Here is a 19,025-nt window from a genome sequence, read left to right as displayed (position 1 = left end):
CCCTCAAAGCGGCGGTTTCAAAGCAAGCCGGGAGGGCGCGTAAAGTGCCTCCTTCTCTTGTGAGGTGTCCCTTTCCTTAGCGGGGTTCTGAGCGAGGAGGAGGCTTGGGGTGGCTTGGTTGGTCGGGAGGAAATGTGAAAAAAAACACTTCCCCCCTCGCATTAGCAAAGAGCACCTAATTGTAGGAATGCGGAGGAGACAAGCTGTCCCCACGTGGTGAGTGTGTAGTAAGAAACAGCACCGTGCGCATGCGCGGAGGGGACGCGAGAGGAAAAAAAAGCGAACGGGTTCTGCAGCCTCTTAAAGCTTTGGTTTCGAGAAGGTTCTTAAGACCTCGTGGCGCAACGGTAGCGCGTCTGACTCCAGATCAGAAGGCTGCGTGTTCGAATCACGTCGGGGTCATGGGATCCTTCTTAAAAGAGGGATTTATTTTACCCCTCAAGCGAAGTGTGAGCAGTGAAATTGTGGGCGTAAATATCTGAGGTGTTTACAGATGTGTTTGCGATCTCACTTTAAACCGGTGACGGGAGCGCGACGGGACAAAGAGGGCTTCGGGGATTGCGGTGGGGCTGGGCATAGGCAGGAGCAAGTTAGGTCAGCGACACGCAATAAAAGGTGTAGCCCGCGGTGGCGCGGGTGGCTTATTCCTGTAAAATGTGATGAAATTGACAGCCGACGAGAAAAAAGCGTCGAACCAGGAAATCCTGAAAAGAGAAAGACACGAGGCGGGCGACCCAAAGAGAGCAAGACCCAGTTTCCCGCCGTCCAGAGGACGACTTCAAGGGAGGCTGAGGGTCACTCCAGTTATTTTAAAAATGGGGAGGAGGAGAGGAAGGCACGTAGAGGTCTTGCAATATAGCATTTTTTTAAATTCGTGTGAGAGTTAGTTGCCGTTTGGGAAGACGATCTCACAGGGCAGCTACACGTGGCTTTAAAGCCGCCCCTTAAAAAGCATTGTGAGTAAAGTCGTTTGGGGCGCGATCCTATGCATGTTTAGACAGAGATTGGGCACCTTAGGTAGATAGATAATTTTGATTACAGTCATAGATCAGCACACAAAATGTACAATATTTACGCAGTGTACATATTTGGGCATCTCCAGTTTCACTCACTACTTGTTTGATTTCACGTTGAGATATATATGTATTTCAATGATATATAGGTATTCTCTCACATACTTGCTAGGGATAATCACCTGAAAAACAGCATAAAAGCATAATGCTGGGAGTTGTAGGCCTTCTCTCTGTCTAAACATGCATAGGATTGTGCCCTTAGTGAGGGAAGCATAGAATAAGCTGCCTGAGTAGTATTATTTTTAATTACGTTTTATTAGTATCTTAGATAATATAGTTACAGAGCTATCCTAAGTGGGGGCGGGGGAGTTAGGCCACTCCCAGAGCTCTGCTGGGTCACTGCAGACAGGGCAGGAGATGACCCCCCCCGCTCCCCCCCACATTCTCCTCCGAGGTGGATCTTTTTTCTTCTTTTCCGGTCCATTGAAACCTTAGGCTAGCATAGTTCTTGGGCCTGGTCCAGGGGCATGTTGGGGGAGTGAGGGGGATTTGCATCCAGCAGTATTGGTATCCTTCTGTCGCTGGGAACGCTCTTCTACGCGCACAGAGCTGGGGGGGCGGTATCGGCGGCCTTCATAAGGAATCTGCTCCCCTGCTTGGCGGAATTCCCCTCTATCAGTGGAGAGGCACTTCTTCCCCCTCCTCCTAAACTCCTCAGCTGGCCTCGTGCAGGTGCTGAAATTGCTTTGTCCACCATATAATTTTGTGTTGCTTAAATACAAAAATACTGGTCCCGATGTGTAAGAAAAGGATGCCATTTAAAAACATCCATTTCTATTTCTTCTCATATCTGTTAGTTTATCTCTATTGTCCATCCTCTTTTACCTGGGATAACTGATCCACCCCCCAATACTCCAGTGATGTGGGTTTTTCAGAGAACTTTAGAATGGAAACATTTTCTTATGTGAATTAGGCTAATTTGTACAGGGTAATTTTCATTTTGCATCAGAACATTTTCTGATGCCCTGGAGATGGATCTAATTTAGCATAAAATCATTAAGTTGGAAGGGGCCATTTAGGGCATCAAGTGCAACCCCCTGATCAGTGCAGGAATCCAGTGTTTGTGTTTACTTTGCTTGTAACAAAGCTTTAAAATGTACCCTGTTTTAATTTTTTTGTCAATTGCCAATACACAAGCAAATGACCTGAAATATTTGAGGATAACAACTAAAGCCCACTTAAAGTGATTTCAATGTTATATTATGTAGAATTTTTATTGGAATACTTGTAAAAATGTAAGACAATAGCATGCACTTCCCTTAAAGTGTTAAAGACCCCCCCCCCCCCCGGTAGTAAGAACTGTTGATACACCAATATTTTTTAACGACTCAATGAATGTGTATGATATGCTGACAAACATTCATCTATTTCAGTGGCGTTCAAGCTTCTGCCACAGTGATTGTTTGGGCACCTTAGGTAGATAGATAATTTTGATTACAATCATAGATCAGCACACAAAATGTACAATATTTACACAATGTAGATATTTGGGTACCTCCAGTTTCACTCACTACTTGTTTGATTTCACGTTGAGATATATATGTATTTCAATGACTTATAGGTATTCTCTCACATACTTGCTAGGGATAATCACCTGAAAAACAGTAATTACAACTTTGAAACTGCCAAGCTTGCCTAATATTGTGCTTGCAATTGGCATCCATTCATTCTGGCTAATTAAATTATGAAATGAAAACTTTTCCACAGAAAAATAAAGGATTAGAAAATTTTCCATTTTGGAAAATTTTCTGCCTCACATCAGTGCAAGTACTATCCTAGCTACTTAGAAGAGGCTAGATTCATTCATTTCATTTGTTATATTTCTATACCACCCCATAGTTCTCTGGGTGGCTCACAAAAATTAAAACCGTTAAAATATATTATAAAAAATACAAAAACCATTTATGTAAAGACATGGAAACAGCACACACAGCAGACAACATATATCTAAAAACAATTTTTAAAACAATCAGCCAGGGGCGATCCAGGACCTCATTAAAACTCATTATATGCTGCCAAATGCCTCAGAGGAGAGGGCAGTTTTAACTTAGCACTGAAAAGATAGCAATGTTGGTGCCAGGTGGGTCTTGTTGGAGAGATCATTCCATAAGGGGGGGCTACCACTGAGAAGGCCCTTTCCCTTGTTGCTGCCTTCTGAGCCTCCCTTGGAGGAGGCACCCGGAGGAGGGCCTTGGATGCTGAGCATAGTGTACCCATTGGTTCATGCCGGGAGGGGCGTACCATCAGGTACTGTGGTCGCGAGCTTTATAGCTCAGAACTAGCACCTTGAATTGGGCTCAGAAACATACAGGCAGCCAGTGCAAGCGGGCCAGAATCAGTGTTACGTGTTCTCGCTGTCTTGTCCCAGTCATCAATCTGGCTGCTGCATTTTGCAAAAGCTGCAACTTCTGAACCGTCTTCAAAGGCAGCCCCATGGAGAGTGCATTGCAGTAATCTAACTGGGAAGTTACCAGAGCATAGACAACTGAAGCCAGGTTATCCCCGTCCTGATACAGGCATAGCTGGGCCACCAAATGAAGTTGGTAGAAAGCACTCTGTGCCACTGAGACTACTTGGAATCATAGGTCAGAAGGAGCCTGTAAGACCATCGAGTCCAACCCCCTGCTCAATGCAGGAATCTAAGTCAAAGTATCCCTGACAGATGGCTGTCCAGCCTCATCTTGAATGCCTCCAGTGTGGGAGAGCCCACTACCTCCCTAGGGAATTGGTTCCATTGTTGTATTGCTCTAACAGTCAGGAAGTTTTTCCTGATGTTCAGAATCATGAATCGGAATCTGGCTTCCTGTAACTTCAGCCCATTATTCCGTGTCCTGCACTCTGGGATGATGGAGAAGAGATGATGACCTTCCTCTCTGTGATCGCCTCTCAAGTAATTGAAGAATACTGTCCTATCTCCCCTCAGTCTTCTCAAGGCTAAATATGCCCAGTTCTTTCAGTCTCTCCTCATAGGGCTTTGTTTCCAGTCCCCCTGATCATCTTTGTTCCCCTCCTCTGAACCCTCTCCAGTTTGTCTGCATCCTTCTTAAAGTGTGGTGCCCAGAACTGGACACAGTACTCCAGATGAGGTCTAACCAGTGCTGCGTAGAGGGGGACTAGGACTTCCCGGGATTTGGAAGCTATACTTCTATGAATGCAGCCCAAAAGAGCATTTGCCTTTTTTGCAGCCACATCACATTGTTGGCTCATTCAGCTTGTGATCGACAGCAATTCCAAGATCCTTCTCGCTTGTAGTATGGTTGAGCCAAGTATCACCCATCTTGTAAATCTTGTGCATTTGGTTTCTTTTTCCTCGGTGCAGAACTTGGCATTTATCCCTGTTAAATGTCATTCTGTTGTTTCCTGCCCAGTGCTCCAGTTTATCAAGATCATTTTGAATTTTGTTTGTGTCTTCCAGGGTATTAGCTATCCCACCCAATTTTGTGTCATCTGCAAATTTGATCAGCATTCCCTGCATCTCCTCCTCCAAATCATTAATAAAAATGTTGAAGAGCGCTGGGCCCTGCGGTACCCCACTCATTACCTCTCCCCAGTTTGAGAAGGTCCCATTGATAAGCACTCTTTGAGTCCGATTCTGTAGCCAACTGTGGATCCACCTGATAGTTGTTTCATCTAGCCCACTTTGAGCTAGTTTGCTTATCAGGATATCATGGGGCACTTTGAAAGCTCTGCTGAAGTTGAGGTATATTATGTCCACAGCGTTTCCACAGTCCACAAGGGAGGTTACCTGATCAAAAAATGAGATCAGATTCGTCTGATCTCTCTGAACTTGGAGCTGACCATCCAAGTTTTTTTCTTGAAAGATCATATAATTGGATAAGTATAAGAATACACACAGAAACAAAATGCGTGTATTGTCATATCTATCAAATTCTTGGCAAACGTTTGTCAGAAGGAATCCCCTGCCTAAATTGCCATAATCCTAGTTCATGTGTGATTAAAAAAAAAAAAAAATCATCTGAAAATATTGATACCATCGAGTTGGCCCTTTGGGATTATACCTGATTCCAACATTAAATCTTTGTGTTTATAATCATTCTTCCTTTTCCATTGCTTTAATCGTGTACTTACAGTATTCCTCTTAAAATTATCGTGTCTCATTACTGAAGCTTAAGTAATCGGGCTCACATACTACTTATATGTAACCCATGTTTTTAATATCTACTGGAATTAATTTTTGGCCCATTTTTTTCTTGCCATATCTGCCTTCATCCAAAGAAGAGCATCCAATCATGGTACTGTTATCCGTCCTTGTTCTAAACAGGTCCTCCGTATTGTGGTTGTCTCCTGAACCTAGAATTTCATCCAAGACAATTGGGCTGCTTCAAAATAGGATAGAAGACCAAGGAAATGTCAAACTACCTTCCCAATTAGTGGAATCCTGCAAGGTGTTCATTTAATCTGGGGTGGTTTTTTTAAATTCTAAAGTTTATCACTACTTCTTCTCAACATTTTATCTCGCTGAAATCTACTAACAGAGGCAAAGCCATGAACAGAAACAGAAATTTAGGAAGAATTGCCACTATTTAATTGCTGAATTTTTTGTCAGCTAAGACATATCTTGGGAGTGCAAGGAGGGCAATACGTTTCTTTGCTGCCCACCATCTCCTCCCATAGAGGCCCATTTTACAAAACTGCCATCAGACAGGAAGAGTGTCAAAGGGAAGGCAAAACACGCCCCCTGACACTAGCTGAACCAGCATTTGGGGGTAAATTTAGCAGTTTCTCTGGCCCCATTAAGGGACAGCAATGATATGGAGGGAATGACTACATTGTGTGGTGAGTTTCACTAGTTGTTCCTGGGAAGAGGGAGAGTAATATACATGGGTCTATCATTTCTGGTGGCAATCCCTTGTCTGCTGTAATGTCTACTTAGGCCCAAAATATATCTCATCACACTGGCACTTTACTGACTCATCATGGTTTCAGGCTCTCTCTTTATATAGCCTAACTTAAATTACTTATTTGTGGGAAACGCTTACCTAAAATTTTGGCAGAATGGTTTTTGCCGCTCTTAATTATCTACGATATAATTTATACTTAGTTTGGCGTCTTCATTTTTATGAAGGCCCTCATGCTCTAAGCTTACAAATGCTGTGATCCTGTTGATTTGATGGTACTCTCAAGTCATTTAGAAATCATTCCAAGACTGGCAGGGATCCAGATGTAGCAATTAATTCATGTTTACTTCTCAGATAGGATTGCTTCCATAGTTACTTTTCTATCTGGATAGGCGGCCACCTATCCAGTGCACAGCGGGAGGAGCACAGAGGGTATCCTCTCCTCTGCTTCAGCTGCTCTGCATTTGTAGCTAGACAGCCTATTTTGGCTGCAGCTGGGGTGCTTTGGGTGCAGGGTGGGGAAGCTAGACAACGCATAGGAAGCATTGTACCAGCACTTCTGCACTCCCCGCCCCCGGGAATGCCCCCCTTTCCCTGCGCTGTGCTGCTCTTATGAGCATGGAGCCCAGGGACAGGCTGCGCTGTCTACGAGGTGGCGGGGGCGGGAAGCAGGTTTTCTGGGAACCAACCTCGGTGCATGGGCTCCGAGGTCAGTTCCCAGAAACCGACCAATCCTTTGGCCATCTAGCTGCTGTCTAGTGGCCATAGGATTGCGTCCTAATTGAGACAAAGGGTGCGTCAGACGGAAGAGCCCTCCCGCTAACAATCAGAGGCATTGTGCAGCTATTCGATAGTCTTTTTTCTTAGTGCATGAAGTCCATTAAGAATAGAAAGGATGGAAGAGGTGGGAAAACATGGGAGGGTTATGAGCGGAAGCCGATGTCATCTGGCTCCCACCTAAAATTCTGTGAATGAGGCAGGGCAATGGCATGATAAAAGCCTTGTCTGGAAGTACCCAAAGGGAAAACCCTTAACCAGCATTGTACCTTCTTTCACAGGCCATACTGTTAGGTGATGGAGAAGGTTACTGTAGATGTGCTTATAGAAAGCAAGGAACAAGACTCTGCAAAAGAAGACCCCCAAGATGAAATTGATGTTAAAGCTCTGGATGACGCTGAACTACGAGAGCAACTTTGCGTATATGGAATCAGCCCCGGACCAATATTACGTATGCATCAGTTGAATGATTAGAACTGGAGGGATATAAGAGACAGCAGAGCCCAGCGCTGTAGCTCGAGGTTGAAATTGCATGTTGCTAGTAGCAGACAAGTGATTTTAGCTTGAGGGGAATCCTTCTCAAAACAAATCCAGCTTGAGGGAAGCCAGTTCTGATCTGGGCAGTAGGTGCAAGTGGTTTGAGATGCCTCCTTGCCCCACGGCAAGATGTTCAGCTCCTGCTGTGGCACATGCGCTTTGGTTTATTCCAGTTTAGAACCTGTTACCCTGTGGGCTCAGGGTATGTTGCAGTTTTTCTAAAACACGTCAAGCCTGGATGTACTCTGCACTAAAAATAAACACCAAGATGACCCAAATTAGGTATCAAGAAAATCTCACTTATGTACATTTTAAGTATGCAAATGCCATATTTGCTTGTTTTGTATCTTTTCCCTGCTTCTGCCGGTCTTGGGATGGCACAAGTTGTTATTCAGGGTGCTGAAACCTCTCTCCCTTGCTGCTAGCATATTTCCAAATATCTGCCAAATATTTCCTTAGTACCTCCTTTCAGCCGCTTCTCCATCCTGGCTGTCATCATCTTTCCCAATTTTTAAAATTTCAGATACTCCCCCTCTACTACTGCCTTTCATGATGATGATGATGATAAACACAGAAACCAGAGACGGGAGGACAGATAAAGCCCAAACATAGTATTGCAGATGCTCCCTAACTGACTGACAAGAAGTGTGGCTACGCTGAGCTCAAAGGCAGCAGCAGCAGCAGCTGGCACAGCTTCACCCCCCTTTTCATCTTGTAAATAGCAATGATCATTTATGTCTGACACTACTGATCCAACCCCACCTTTCACTCTCGCACAACATTTTTGTCATAGAAACCAAAAAAGCCACTCTCACAACCAGCCTCCCCTTCAAACAGTTGCATAATGACTGTTACCGTTTGGTGTTTCCTTAGGCCGTGGGCTGCCAAATAGCTGCCTGATGCTGCAGGCCAGAGCTCAGTTGCAGCAAGTGATGGTGTTTCTGGAGCTCTGACCAAAGCACTATATTCATATTGCAGGGACTTTATTGAGGAGAGATTCTCCAGTCTACCTATGTCATATAGGAACCCTTAGCATGAGGTTTTCATACATTGCAAGTACTATTGTTTAAATGCGGTGATGATGACCGCAGTCCTAAACACACAACTGAACTAGGAGGGGCTTACTCAGGATGCTACTGGTATTTGGTTGCACCAGATTCTGCTTTAGTGCCAAGTGTTGGACTAGGTGATACTTGAGTAGATTGAGCATCTCTCATAGAATCATAGAATAGTTAGGTTGGAAGGGGCCTATAAGAGTCTAACCTCCTGCTCAATGCAGGAACATTGCAGAGCTTCTTTGTCTTTTAACAATAGCTTGACAGTGAGAAGCTCAAGATGTGAAGCTTTTTTTTTCCTGGCAAGTAATGACAATGATAGCACAGTTTTACCTGTTGAAATTCTGCCTGACAATGCAGCTGGGGTTTGGGCATGATGCAGAAGGCATGATAAAAAATAAGGGTGAAAAGTCTATTCTCACATCACTTCAGGCTGTGCGTTTTTTTCTTGTTCTTGGAGCTCCAACGTTTTTAAAATCTCTGATTATTGTATTTTTAAAGTTTTAAATTTTTCTAAACCGCCCAGAGACCTTCGGCTATTGGGTGGTATAGAAATGTAAATAATAATAATTTAATTTCTACAAAAGCAGTCTGCTCTCTGGGTATGAGAAATTGAATGCCACTGTTCTAATTCAGAAATACAACAAAAGCAAAACCAGAGGGAAATAATTTTCAGAGGCCTTGTACCATTTAAGCAAGTGGGTGTAGATGCATGAAATGTGGGCTAGATGATAACACTGTCCAGTGAATTCCTAGCTGATTAGAAAACTGCATTCAAAAATTGAATCAGAGTTTGACGGTGCCTCAGAGGTCAACTAGTCCAACCCCCTATCGATGCAGGAAATCCAGTAGTACAGCACCACCTATGACAGCAGTTGAATAGCTTTTTCACTGTCGAATAGCTTGCAACCATCAGGAGGTTCTTCCTAGTATTTAGTTGAAAACCTTTTTCTTGTAATTTGAATCCACTAGTTTGAGTCCTAGCCTCTGGAGCAACAGAAAATAAATTTGCTCCATCATCTGTGTGACAGCCCTTCAGATATTTGAAGATGGCTGTCATATTGCCTCTTAATGATCTCTTCTGTAAGCATATCCAGTTCCTTCAACCTTTGTCAGCCTCCTTTGGACATGTTCCAGATTGTCAATATCCTTCTTAAACTGTGGTGCCCAGAACTGGACACACTACTCCAGCTGAGGTCTGACCAAAGCAGAATCAAGTAGTATCATTGCTTCTTGTGATCTGGATGCTATACTTCTGTTGATGTAACCTAGAATTTATTACCTTTTTTTTAGTTGCTGCATCACAGTGCTGATTCATGTTTAGCTTGTCAGTAAAACCCCTTAGGGGTTTCCTTTTCACATGCTAACTAAGGGTTCTATCTTTGCCTATGGAACAGTTCTGTTAACAGAACTAGGATGGGGTGATTTCCCCTCCCACCCATAACCCCCCCCCTCCCGTGCACCTTCAAATTGTACTGTGGAGGGCTGAGAAACCCTCTGGGGCGAATTTCCTAGTGGTGGAGAGGACTGCAGGGGAGAGGAAAGAGGGAGAAAGTCCCATCGCACTAGTGGACTTCACTAGCGCGACATTGGATTTAACCCACTGGTTTCTTATCAGATTGGAGGGAGCTTTCAAGTGAGTTGCCACAGGGTTCTGTCCTTTGCCCAGTATTCTTTAACTTTTTTTTAATGAATGACTTAGGTTATATGATGAAGGGATTTCTTATCAAATTTGCGGATCACATAAAACTGGGCTGACTCTAACAAAATGAAATCCAACAGAGACAAATGAAATGTTCTGTGTTTAGGCAAGAAAAACAAACAAACGTACAAGTGTGGCATGAAGGATATCTGGCTTGGCAGCAGTACATGTGAAAAAGATCTTGGGATTACAGTTGATTGCATGTTAAACACAAATCAAAAGTGTGATGTGGCTGCAAAAAAGGCTGATGTAATTTTAGGTTGCATTAATAGAACTATAGTTTCCAAATCATGAGTAGCATTAGTCAGACCTCATCTGGACTATTGTGTCCATTTCTGGATGTTGCACTTCAAGAAGGGTATAGACAAATTGGAAAGGGTTCAGTAAAGGGCAATGACCTGGTCAGAGGAGTGAAAAACAAGTGCTACGAGGAAATACTGAAGGAATTGGGTATGAAGAAAAGAAGAGAGGATAGGGGGAACACGATCACGCTCTTCAAATACCTGAACAGTTGTCACATGAAAGGACAAATGCTTGTTCTCTGCTCTGCCATGGCTGGCTGGGGAATACTGGGAGTTGTAGGCTCTTTTTTGTTCATTTAAACATGCATAGGATTGCGCCTTTAATTTACTAGAGGGTAGATTTCGGCTGAACATAAGTTTTTCCTAAATGGGAAGAATGGTTCAATGATGGAAATAATTACTGGGTCGGGGGGCTCTCGCTTACTGGGGGTCTTTAGGCAGAGGCTGGATAATCTGTTGGGGATGCTCTACCTCTGAATTTCCTGTATCAAGCAGGGAGTTGGACTAATGGTCTGTAAAGCCCCTTCCAACACAGATTACCAACCATTTTTAGCACGTAAAAGTTGCCATTCAGTGTTAGAACATGGAGAAGTGCAGTGTGCCAATACTAAAAGTCTTGCACTCTGCCTGTTTGGTTTTAGCTTCTACAAGGACTATTTATGAGAAGAAGCTGCTGCAGTTGATGAAGCAATGCCCAACAGTAGCAGCTGGGGAGAAGAGCAGGCTTGATGATTTTGAACTGGAAAATGTTGGAGGAAAAGGTAGTACGTACTTATTCTCCAAATGAAATTCTGGTTTTGAGAGTGTTTGTGGATGTGTTTTACAGTGCAAGTAACTGTGCTGCTAATAATTGATAGAAATGCTTGGTTCAGTAGTTCAGCAAGCCCTTGGAATAGGACAAGAGTCACCATGATGGATGAAAATAGATTTCAAAGTAGTCTCCTTGGATTCCAAAGTATTTCCTTCTGGATTGCTCCAGAATATGAGATTTGCAAAGTTAAGGTAAAGCCACCTTTCTTCCTTTCTCCATATGCTGCTGTTCACCATCTCTAGCTGTCATCCAAAGATGTCCTTTAGTTTTAAAAGTTTCTTGTCCCTTCAGAGTTGGAGATATTGTAGAGAATTTTCTAAAAGAAGCTCTGACTTTATGCAGGATTCCCTTGCAATGCTGCCCTGCCTTTAGATAGGGTCCTTGGCTCTAAAAATGTAATGCAATCCTATGGCCCTAGACAGCATCTGACGGGCCATAGGATAGTTTGGATTCCCTGATCCAGGGTGGAGATGGGCTTCGACCTCGGGGGAACTGAAGAACCATCCCCGCCTTCTCCTTGCAGCTGGTGTGGAAAGAACCTCACCGGTTGGCCTCCAAGGTAGGGAACTCGAACTCAGAGGGGGGGAAAGGGGGCATTTTGGTGGGCAGGGAGGGGAGGAGACTGGAGAGGCCAGGATATGAGCTATCCTGAGCCTCTGCCAGCCTCTTTCCCTCCCCCTCCAAAATTGCTTTGCTAGATGGGCAAAAAAGCCCATCTAGCAAAGGGACACACAAAGTAAAAAAGCCCATCTAGCAAAAAATGCAGGGCAGGAGGACAGGGTGGCGATGATTGCCTCTTCTGCTTCTCCCACCCTGCATAGGATGCTCGTAAGCCTCTGAGTTTGGGGGCTTGCGATTATTCAGGGCACAACCCATACGGCTGTGCCCTAAATTTAATTTCAGAGGGACTTTCTATGACCAAACTAGAGCTCTTTTGGTGATTACAGGTTGCTTTGGTTTTTATGTTTGTAGTACTGTACATATAATGTTGTCCTCATGGGGTTGTGACCTTGGCTTTTGTTTAAAAAGCTAAATGTATGCACAGACAGTTGTGTTGTCTTTAGAATGTTGGACTAGGACTGGGGAGATCTGAAACTCACAGAGTGACCTTGGACTAATCGCTATCATTCAGCCTAACCTACCTCACAGGGTTGGTGTGAGGATAGAATGGGAGGGGGAGAACCAGGTATGCCACCTTCACGCCCTGGAAGGAAAGGTGGGATATTCATGTAATAAAACATAATAATGCAAAGAACATGGATGTAATATTGGAGAGGGTGGAGGGCGGCAGTGGAGGGAAGCAAAGAGAACCTTTAGATGGGTCTGGAGTAGCCAACTTTTGTGTAAGGTCAGAAACAATGCTCTGTTGTTCTCCCCCACCAAAAGAAATTAGCAAAATAAGTTATTGGAATGTCTATGGTGAAAAAATATATGCAAATAAAAGGCTCTATTGCTGAAAAGGTGGGTAGAGATGTTGGCTGGGTTTGAACAGAACACTAAACCAGGGGTGGTTTAGTGTTCAGTCTGAGGGCCAAATTAAATTTTGGAGAAACCTGAGCCAGATAGGAACCCCAGGCAGGCAAGATTTGGCCAACCTCAAGAGCAATAAAATGTTGTAATCTCAGTGGGTTGGATCCAAATTAAATTAGTCAGATTAAGCTGCAGTCCTATAACGGGACTTAATTATGAATAGACATGTATAGGATTGCACTGTAAGCCAACGAATGTAGTCTGGATCTGATTCATTATGTTCAGAGTTCAGGTAAATGGTCTTCGCACAGATTCACAGCAGGTACAATTGTCAGAATATCTAGATGTGATCATTCCTGGAGGGGGATCTTCACAACAATGGAATGAGAAGCGTGTTAGAGTATTATCCGGATTTTCATGGAATCGGCTTTGGCCTCTCAGGGACACACAAAGCAAGAAAAGCCGAGTGTATCGCACCTTTCAAATCCAGTGTGCACTTTTGCCTGAAGAAGCCAAAATCCCTGATTCTCAAGCACAGCATCTGAAGGCTCCCCCTGAGAGCATCCCCCCACCCAATTTCTCCCCATGCCGGCAAACTGTTGTGGAGTTATAGCTTCCACCCCCCTTTCTCATTCTCTGGGCATTTTCTCCCTGCTCTCAATGACAGGTACCCTTGGTCCTGAGACCTCGCCAGATCGCTATTCCAATAAAGCTCTTATACATGAGAGAAGTGACTTTTCACAACATCAGGGAAGCGATTTAATACAACATTAGGGAAGCAAATTAAGGGAAACATCAGAGAAGTGCATAATCACTGAGGCTAATTACTCCCACTAGCAAAAAGTGCAGGGTGATTCTGAAGGCTCGAAAAGAGCGCTCTAGGGGTCTGATGCACTGGAAAGGTAGGCGAGTTACTTTAGTTACCTAGGTTATCTAAGGCATGGCCAAGTGAAAGACACACCCCTAGGAATGGCCCAATCATAATGAATTTAAAGCAGAGGGAAGGGCACACAGCACCAGAACCACAGGTGAGCCGATTTTTTTTTTTTTTAAGAGTAAAAGAACTCTGCAAAAATGCGACTTCCCCACAGGTAAACTTCAGGATGGCTGCAGAGTGGCCATGATGTCATGAGTCCCTAACAACTTTAAGCCACTACAGCATCAGAGAAAACCTCCCATGTAGATGGGGCCCTGGACTGATTTAACATGGTTCATATTGGTCTGAAACTGCTGTTGAATTGAGTCTTAGTGAATGTTTGTTCTTTTATATGAAATGGTTGAATGGAATTGTTTTATGTACATTCGTGTGTGTGTGTGTGTGGAGAGAGAGAGAGAGAGAGAGAGAGAGAGGGTGGTGTAAAGTGGCACAACAACAAAGCAACAAGGAGGCTCTGGATCTGCTGTGGATTCAGTGAGTCTTAAGGTAAAACGTATAAAAAAGATAGACAACAGAGTATTGAAAATATATTTAAAGCCAAATGTTTTCACTTCTGCCCTCATCAGTAGCTGTGCTGTTAACTGGTTATCAGGAGTACCCAGTTAACACCGCAGTTAACATCCTCCTGATACCTAGTTAACAGCACAGCTACTGATGAAGGCAGAAGCTGATACAGGCAGTCTCAGCCTCAGACTTGCATCTAAAAGACGCAACACAAAAGGAAAAGGGTTTGGAAAGGAAGAGGGGAGGGGGGAAACTAACTTAAGGTGCAATCTTATGCATGTTTAGACAGAAAAACGTCCTACAACTTCCAGCATTTCCCAACCAACCATGGCTGGCTAGGGAATGCTAGGAGTTGTAGGACTTTCTTCTGTTTAAACATGCATAGGATACTGCTGTTACAAAGTCCTTGTGAGGACCAGCTCAAATAGAAAAGTTCAAGAGCAAGACTCAACAGCTGTTAGCCACTCTTCAAAGTTGATGGCTTAGACCTGCTTCCCTTCTCTCTATGGTCTCAGCCAGATGGAATGGCTGCTGGCACATGATGGTGGGAACAGCCTGATGGAGTGAGCTTCTGCTTTTCTCCCTCACTGCAGCCTTACATAAGTGTTAAAAAATATAGCTGTGTCCAGAGGTGTCTTTCCCCTCTAAACCTGTATGCATACATCTCTCCAGTTTGACAGACGCTCTTTCCTTCCTGTAGCTCTCCTTATATTAGAGAGAGGATACGAGGGCATCAAATTACAAGAGTTGGTATTGACTAATCAGGGGAAATGCCTGAGTAAAATTAACATTTTTTAGATTTCCAGACAGGAAACTGTACTTACCAGTGATCTGGAAGTATCAGAATTTCGATGTGGAGTTGATTCTCTAGACATGTAGAGAGCTTTGGCAGCAAGCAAGCAAGATCTTCAGCAACCAGCATAACATTATGGCTCACATTCCAACAGAGGAATTCTAAGGCCCTTTTAAAATGTACACATATATTCCATAGTTTTGTAGCAATTAAGTAGTTTTTTTATAGATTTGTTACAGGTTCACATAAAGACTATCTTCCATAGTTAACTTTTTAAAGGTAACCTCTATGGGGATCTCAGCATGGAATGATGTCTGGGCTGGTATGTATTTGCACCCATCTCCAATCCACCATGGCTCTAAGGCAGGCCCCTGCACCTCTCCCTGAACAGCTGATCATCAGGATTCAGTCTTTGTTTTGTGGAGTTCTTTTTTTTTTTTTTTTTTTTAGGCTGCACCTGTACACATTATTTGCATGCATGGTTCCCCATCCAATTAAGGATGTATGTGTGGAAATCTGCTTCCATGAGGATACAGCCCCTCGTTGATACTAGGCACCTGGTTTTTGTAGCTTCAAAAACTAGATTTGCTGAAAGCGTGATGGTTTCGGAAGCTTTATAGAAGTTTGAGCCCTTGACTAATTAGTCTAGTAACAAGGAAAAAAGGGTTTATGGAGATGTAGCTGAGAATGTGACAGGTAAGCACACCATTTTCCTAAAATCACTTATCCTTGCATTCTGGCAGTAAATTGTCAATCTGTGAAAACCCTCTTTCAAAACCCAACTTCAGCTACTTTAGGGCTTTGAGTCTGAAGCATCCTCTTTTTAAAAGCATATTGTTGTGTAATGTGTGGTGTGTAATTGTGTCATTCAGTGAGAGTTACTCGGGGCTTTTTTTATTCTTGCCCAGAACAAACCACTGAAGTAGTCCTCCAAGCGAACAACCTCAAAGTGACAGCTGAGTGTGCCCCTGGGCTTGATAATGTAAGTAACCCATGGCATGAATATTTTATGGCTCCAACTAAATGCAGGCAATTGCGAGCCAATCTAAACTGATGTACTTTGTGTCAGACTCCTGACAAGTGAAGCAATTACTCCAATCACATAATTAGAGTATACTTTTTCTGTGGCTTCTGGTAATGTACTAGAGCCCTGGGAAATCTGTTGCAAAATAGTCTACTCAGGTATTTAAGAATGTGCCAACTTTATTTACAGACAGAACTGTAAATAAAGTGATGGACTGATGGAATTGTAACTAGGAATGTAGAAGAATGTCAGATATGCAAATATTCCAGAAAAAGGGCAGAACAACATTTACATCCTTCCCTGGCTTAATGATGATATTTTCTGGGGAAGGGATCAAGGTGGAACTTGAGCTTTCTTGACAACCTACCATCTCCCTAGGAATGTCAGCTTCACACTTAAGCACTTGTCGGATCCACTCTCTGCATCAATAGGGTTGCTAGGTTTAAGTCATGCTTAAGACATACTCATCAAGGCCCTTAAACCTTCATAGAAGATTCCACAGCCTCCTCAGCAACCTGTTCCAATGCCCAGCTGTTCACTATCTCAATCCACTTCTCCTGAAGCCAGCCCCCAGGGTTTGGGTTGTGGGGAGGCACTTGAAACACACTGCTATCCCCCAAACCTTTAAGTCTGTTGAAAGTTTTTACTGGGCCCAGGAGACAACCCCTATAGGTGTCCACTGATGTTTGTGCTGCTGTATATCAAAAGGAGCCACTCGCTAACTCAGGACCTGTCCGAATGCACCTAGTCAATAAATTACAGATTAAAGAACATCTTTTTCAAATTATCAGTCAATCTTATTTAATCCTGATACTGTAATGTGTTGGTGGTTCTTTGGGGTCTATGTGAAAGCATGTCTACAGGTTTTTTACATGTCAGAGTAGTGTTCAGAACTTTTTAGAGTGAAAGCCTACCAGCTGGTGCCTATGTCCCCTCTTCTCAAGGGGAAACATCTGTCTTCCTCATACACATGTCTTATGGGGCAGTATACACCATCAGCCTTGGATATTTTTTGTCCACCGCAGCAGCAGCATGGAAAGCTTTTATTCTTGGCGAATTTTGTAAGCCATTTTTAATAGTTATGGACTCTCATATTCTCTTAGTTATTCTATCAGGATCCCCCCTTTCCTTTTGGCCTTCTCACTGTTGGGCTGTATCCAATGTTAGTCTAACTTAAGTCCCATTCATTTCAATGGGTCTACTCCAGCATAGGCAATATGTTTCCTATTGGTACCAGTGCACCCATGGACACATTCTGTGATGCTTGCTGAAGTGCCCTATCCTTCCTATTTTAAAAAAAAAATTCTTACTGGCAGCTGGGATTGCTTAAAAGGAAAGTGAGAGCCTGTAGCCGCTCCCATCTTCTTTGTCCCGTGAATGCCCCTAGGCCACATGTGGGGCTCAGAGACATTCTTAGGTGGCTGCAGGCCAATGCTTGTATTTTATGGTGGTGCCCAGGACATTTTCTCAAATTGCCAAATATGCCCACAAGCCCCAAAAGGTTGCCTACCCCTGGTCTTCTCTAAGTAGGATTAACCCTGGATACAACCCATTGTACAGCAGACTTAATTTAAGAAATGCCATGGCAGCAAATGGCCAGGCACCAGTGAATACTACCACTGCAGGTGAAAAGCCTGAAGTTAATTCATGCCCACGCTACCGAAAACTTACTGAGCAAGTGGGAAGGCCACTAATCTTCCCATTTGTGTGCTGTTCTCTGGGTGTGGGCCTTGCAAGCCTTTGATATTATAGTGTCAGGACTGGGCTGTGGACAGAAGTGTGAGGCCTTAACCCAAGAAAGTTCTGCATGGTTCTCTGTGCAGGCACAGAATCCGTATATGCGGCTGCACATATAACCACTCGAAGGAGATAAGTTCCGCACAACCTGTTCGTCCTGAGGTTGTAATCAACACTACTCCATTAAGAATGAGAACTTGGTGCCTTCCCAACACTGCACACCTCATATGACCTCTTCTGTCTTCAGTCATGTTTTTATGGTTTCCCTTCTACCTTAGAGACCGTCTATAGATGTGGTAGAACGCCAGAAGAAACTCTTGTCACCTGATGTTGAACACAGTTTAGCCAAAATAGTGGCAGAAGTAAGTAGTTATGGTTGCAGCCCTTTGATTCAGTTAGGCTGATGCAACTATAAATCTTTAATTGTCTGGGTTAATTAAAGAAGCTTATTGTTCAGTATAGTGCATTTCAGGGGTGTCCAACCTTCTTGGGTTAGTGGACACATTTGGAATTTTGAAAGTGTTGAGGGTGCTCTCACAAAATAGCTGCTGGTGGATGGGTTTGCCCATTGATGAAATGGCTGCCAGGGTGGGCATGACCAATCACAAAAGTCACCAGTCATGACAACACTAGCTTCCCTAACGGTCAACTGGTGAGACTAAAAGAAAAGTAACTTGCCCAAGAACCTAAATACAAGGCAGAGGTGAGGTCTGAATTCCAAAACACAGACCATCTTTTGAAGCCAAATTAAGATGGCACTGGAGAGCAGCACTTTGCTTGCAGCATGCTTGCCTCCCAGTTTAAAAAAAAAAAAAATCTTAAGAAATAAAAAAGAATCAGGAGGGGCAGGCAAATTCCCATGTGTTCCCTATACGTATTTCCTTCCTCTTATTTGGGATTGTGAGTTCCGTTTTTCCTAAAAAGAGGCTGCAGTTGTACAACTGCAGTCATGTATATGCAGTCATATGTGCACAAATAACTTCAATGCCGGGTGCAAAAACAGGGATGGCTGGGGCATTGAGTGGTATTGTGAAGGAGGGGTGTCACTTAAAAAAAACCCTCCGAAAAAGAAATGAGAAGTAAAAACCAGGGTGTTGCTGCTGTGCTGTTGGTATAAAATCTGCTTTAATAAAAGAGCCCAGTGAGGATCCAATAGTCAAAGAGAGGCAAGGCAATGGCCTGGGAGGAGATACTGCAAGATGCTGGATCAGAAAAACAGAGTGAGATCGAGGTACTCCCTTTCTCTTTATTTCTTTCTTACACACAAACGCTAGGTGGAGCCTAACTGGGGACGATGAGTGAAAGATGATGGATGTTCAGTAGCACAGAGAGTTTGTGCAGTGACAGGTTGCTTGAAAATGAGTTGGTGTGGACATATCATTAGACAGCTAATTAATGACAACTCAAGGTGTGATGTCTCTTCTTGCATTACTATTTCAGGCAT

The 19,025-nt window shown here is 43.5% G+C and overlaps 1 protein-coding gene and 1 non-coding gene across 13 annotated transcripts in view; both read left to right on the top strand.

Annotated features, from left to right (window-relative positions):
- Positions 1–19,025, top strand: part of LEMD1 (LEM domain containing 1) — a 31,396-nt gene continuing 12,371 nt past the window's right edge. Inside the window, exons 1-5 of one of the 12 annotated variants that reach the window (XM_084853268.1) lie at positions 1–216; positions 6,991–7,160; positions 10,947–11,066; positions 15,729–15,802; positions 17,860–17,943. In XM_084853268.1, coding sequence (XP_084709394.1) covers positions 7,007–7,160; positions 10,947–11,066; positions 15,729–15,802; positions 17,860–17,943 — 432 coding nt within the window. In that variant the 5' untranslated portion in view covers positions 1–216; positions 6,991–7,006. Of the gene's footprint in view, positions 217–364; positions 484–716; positions 1,746–6,944; positions 7,161–10,946; positions 11,067–15,728; positions 15,803–17,859; positions 17,944–19,025 lie in introns of those variants that run through there. The other 11 variants (XM_084853272.1, XM_084853270.1, XM_084853267.1 and 8 more) reach the window with 11 other exon arrangements.
- Positions 331–402, top strand: TRNAW-CCA (transfer RNA tryptophan (anticodon CCA)). The gene has a single exon. It is a non-coding gene; the product is annotated as a tRNA-Trp (tRNA).

This window comes from Heloderma suspectum, chromosome 4 (genome assembly GCF_057233095.1).
Source record: "Heloderma suspectum isolate Gila_16-S chromosome 4, 16-S_ref, whole genome shotgun sequence".
Taxonomy (NCBI): domain Eukaryota; kingdom Metazoa; phylum Chordata; class Lepidosauria; order Squamata; family Helodermatidae; genus Heloderma; species Heloderma suspectum.
The sequence above is the reverse complement of the archived record's forward strand: the minus strand, read 5'-3'. Positions and strand labels throughout refer to the sequence as shown.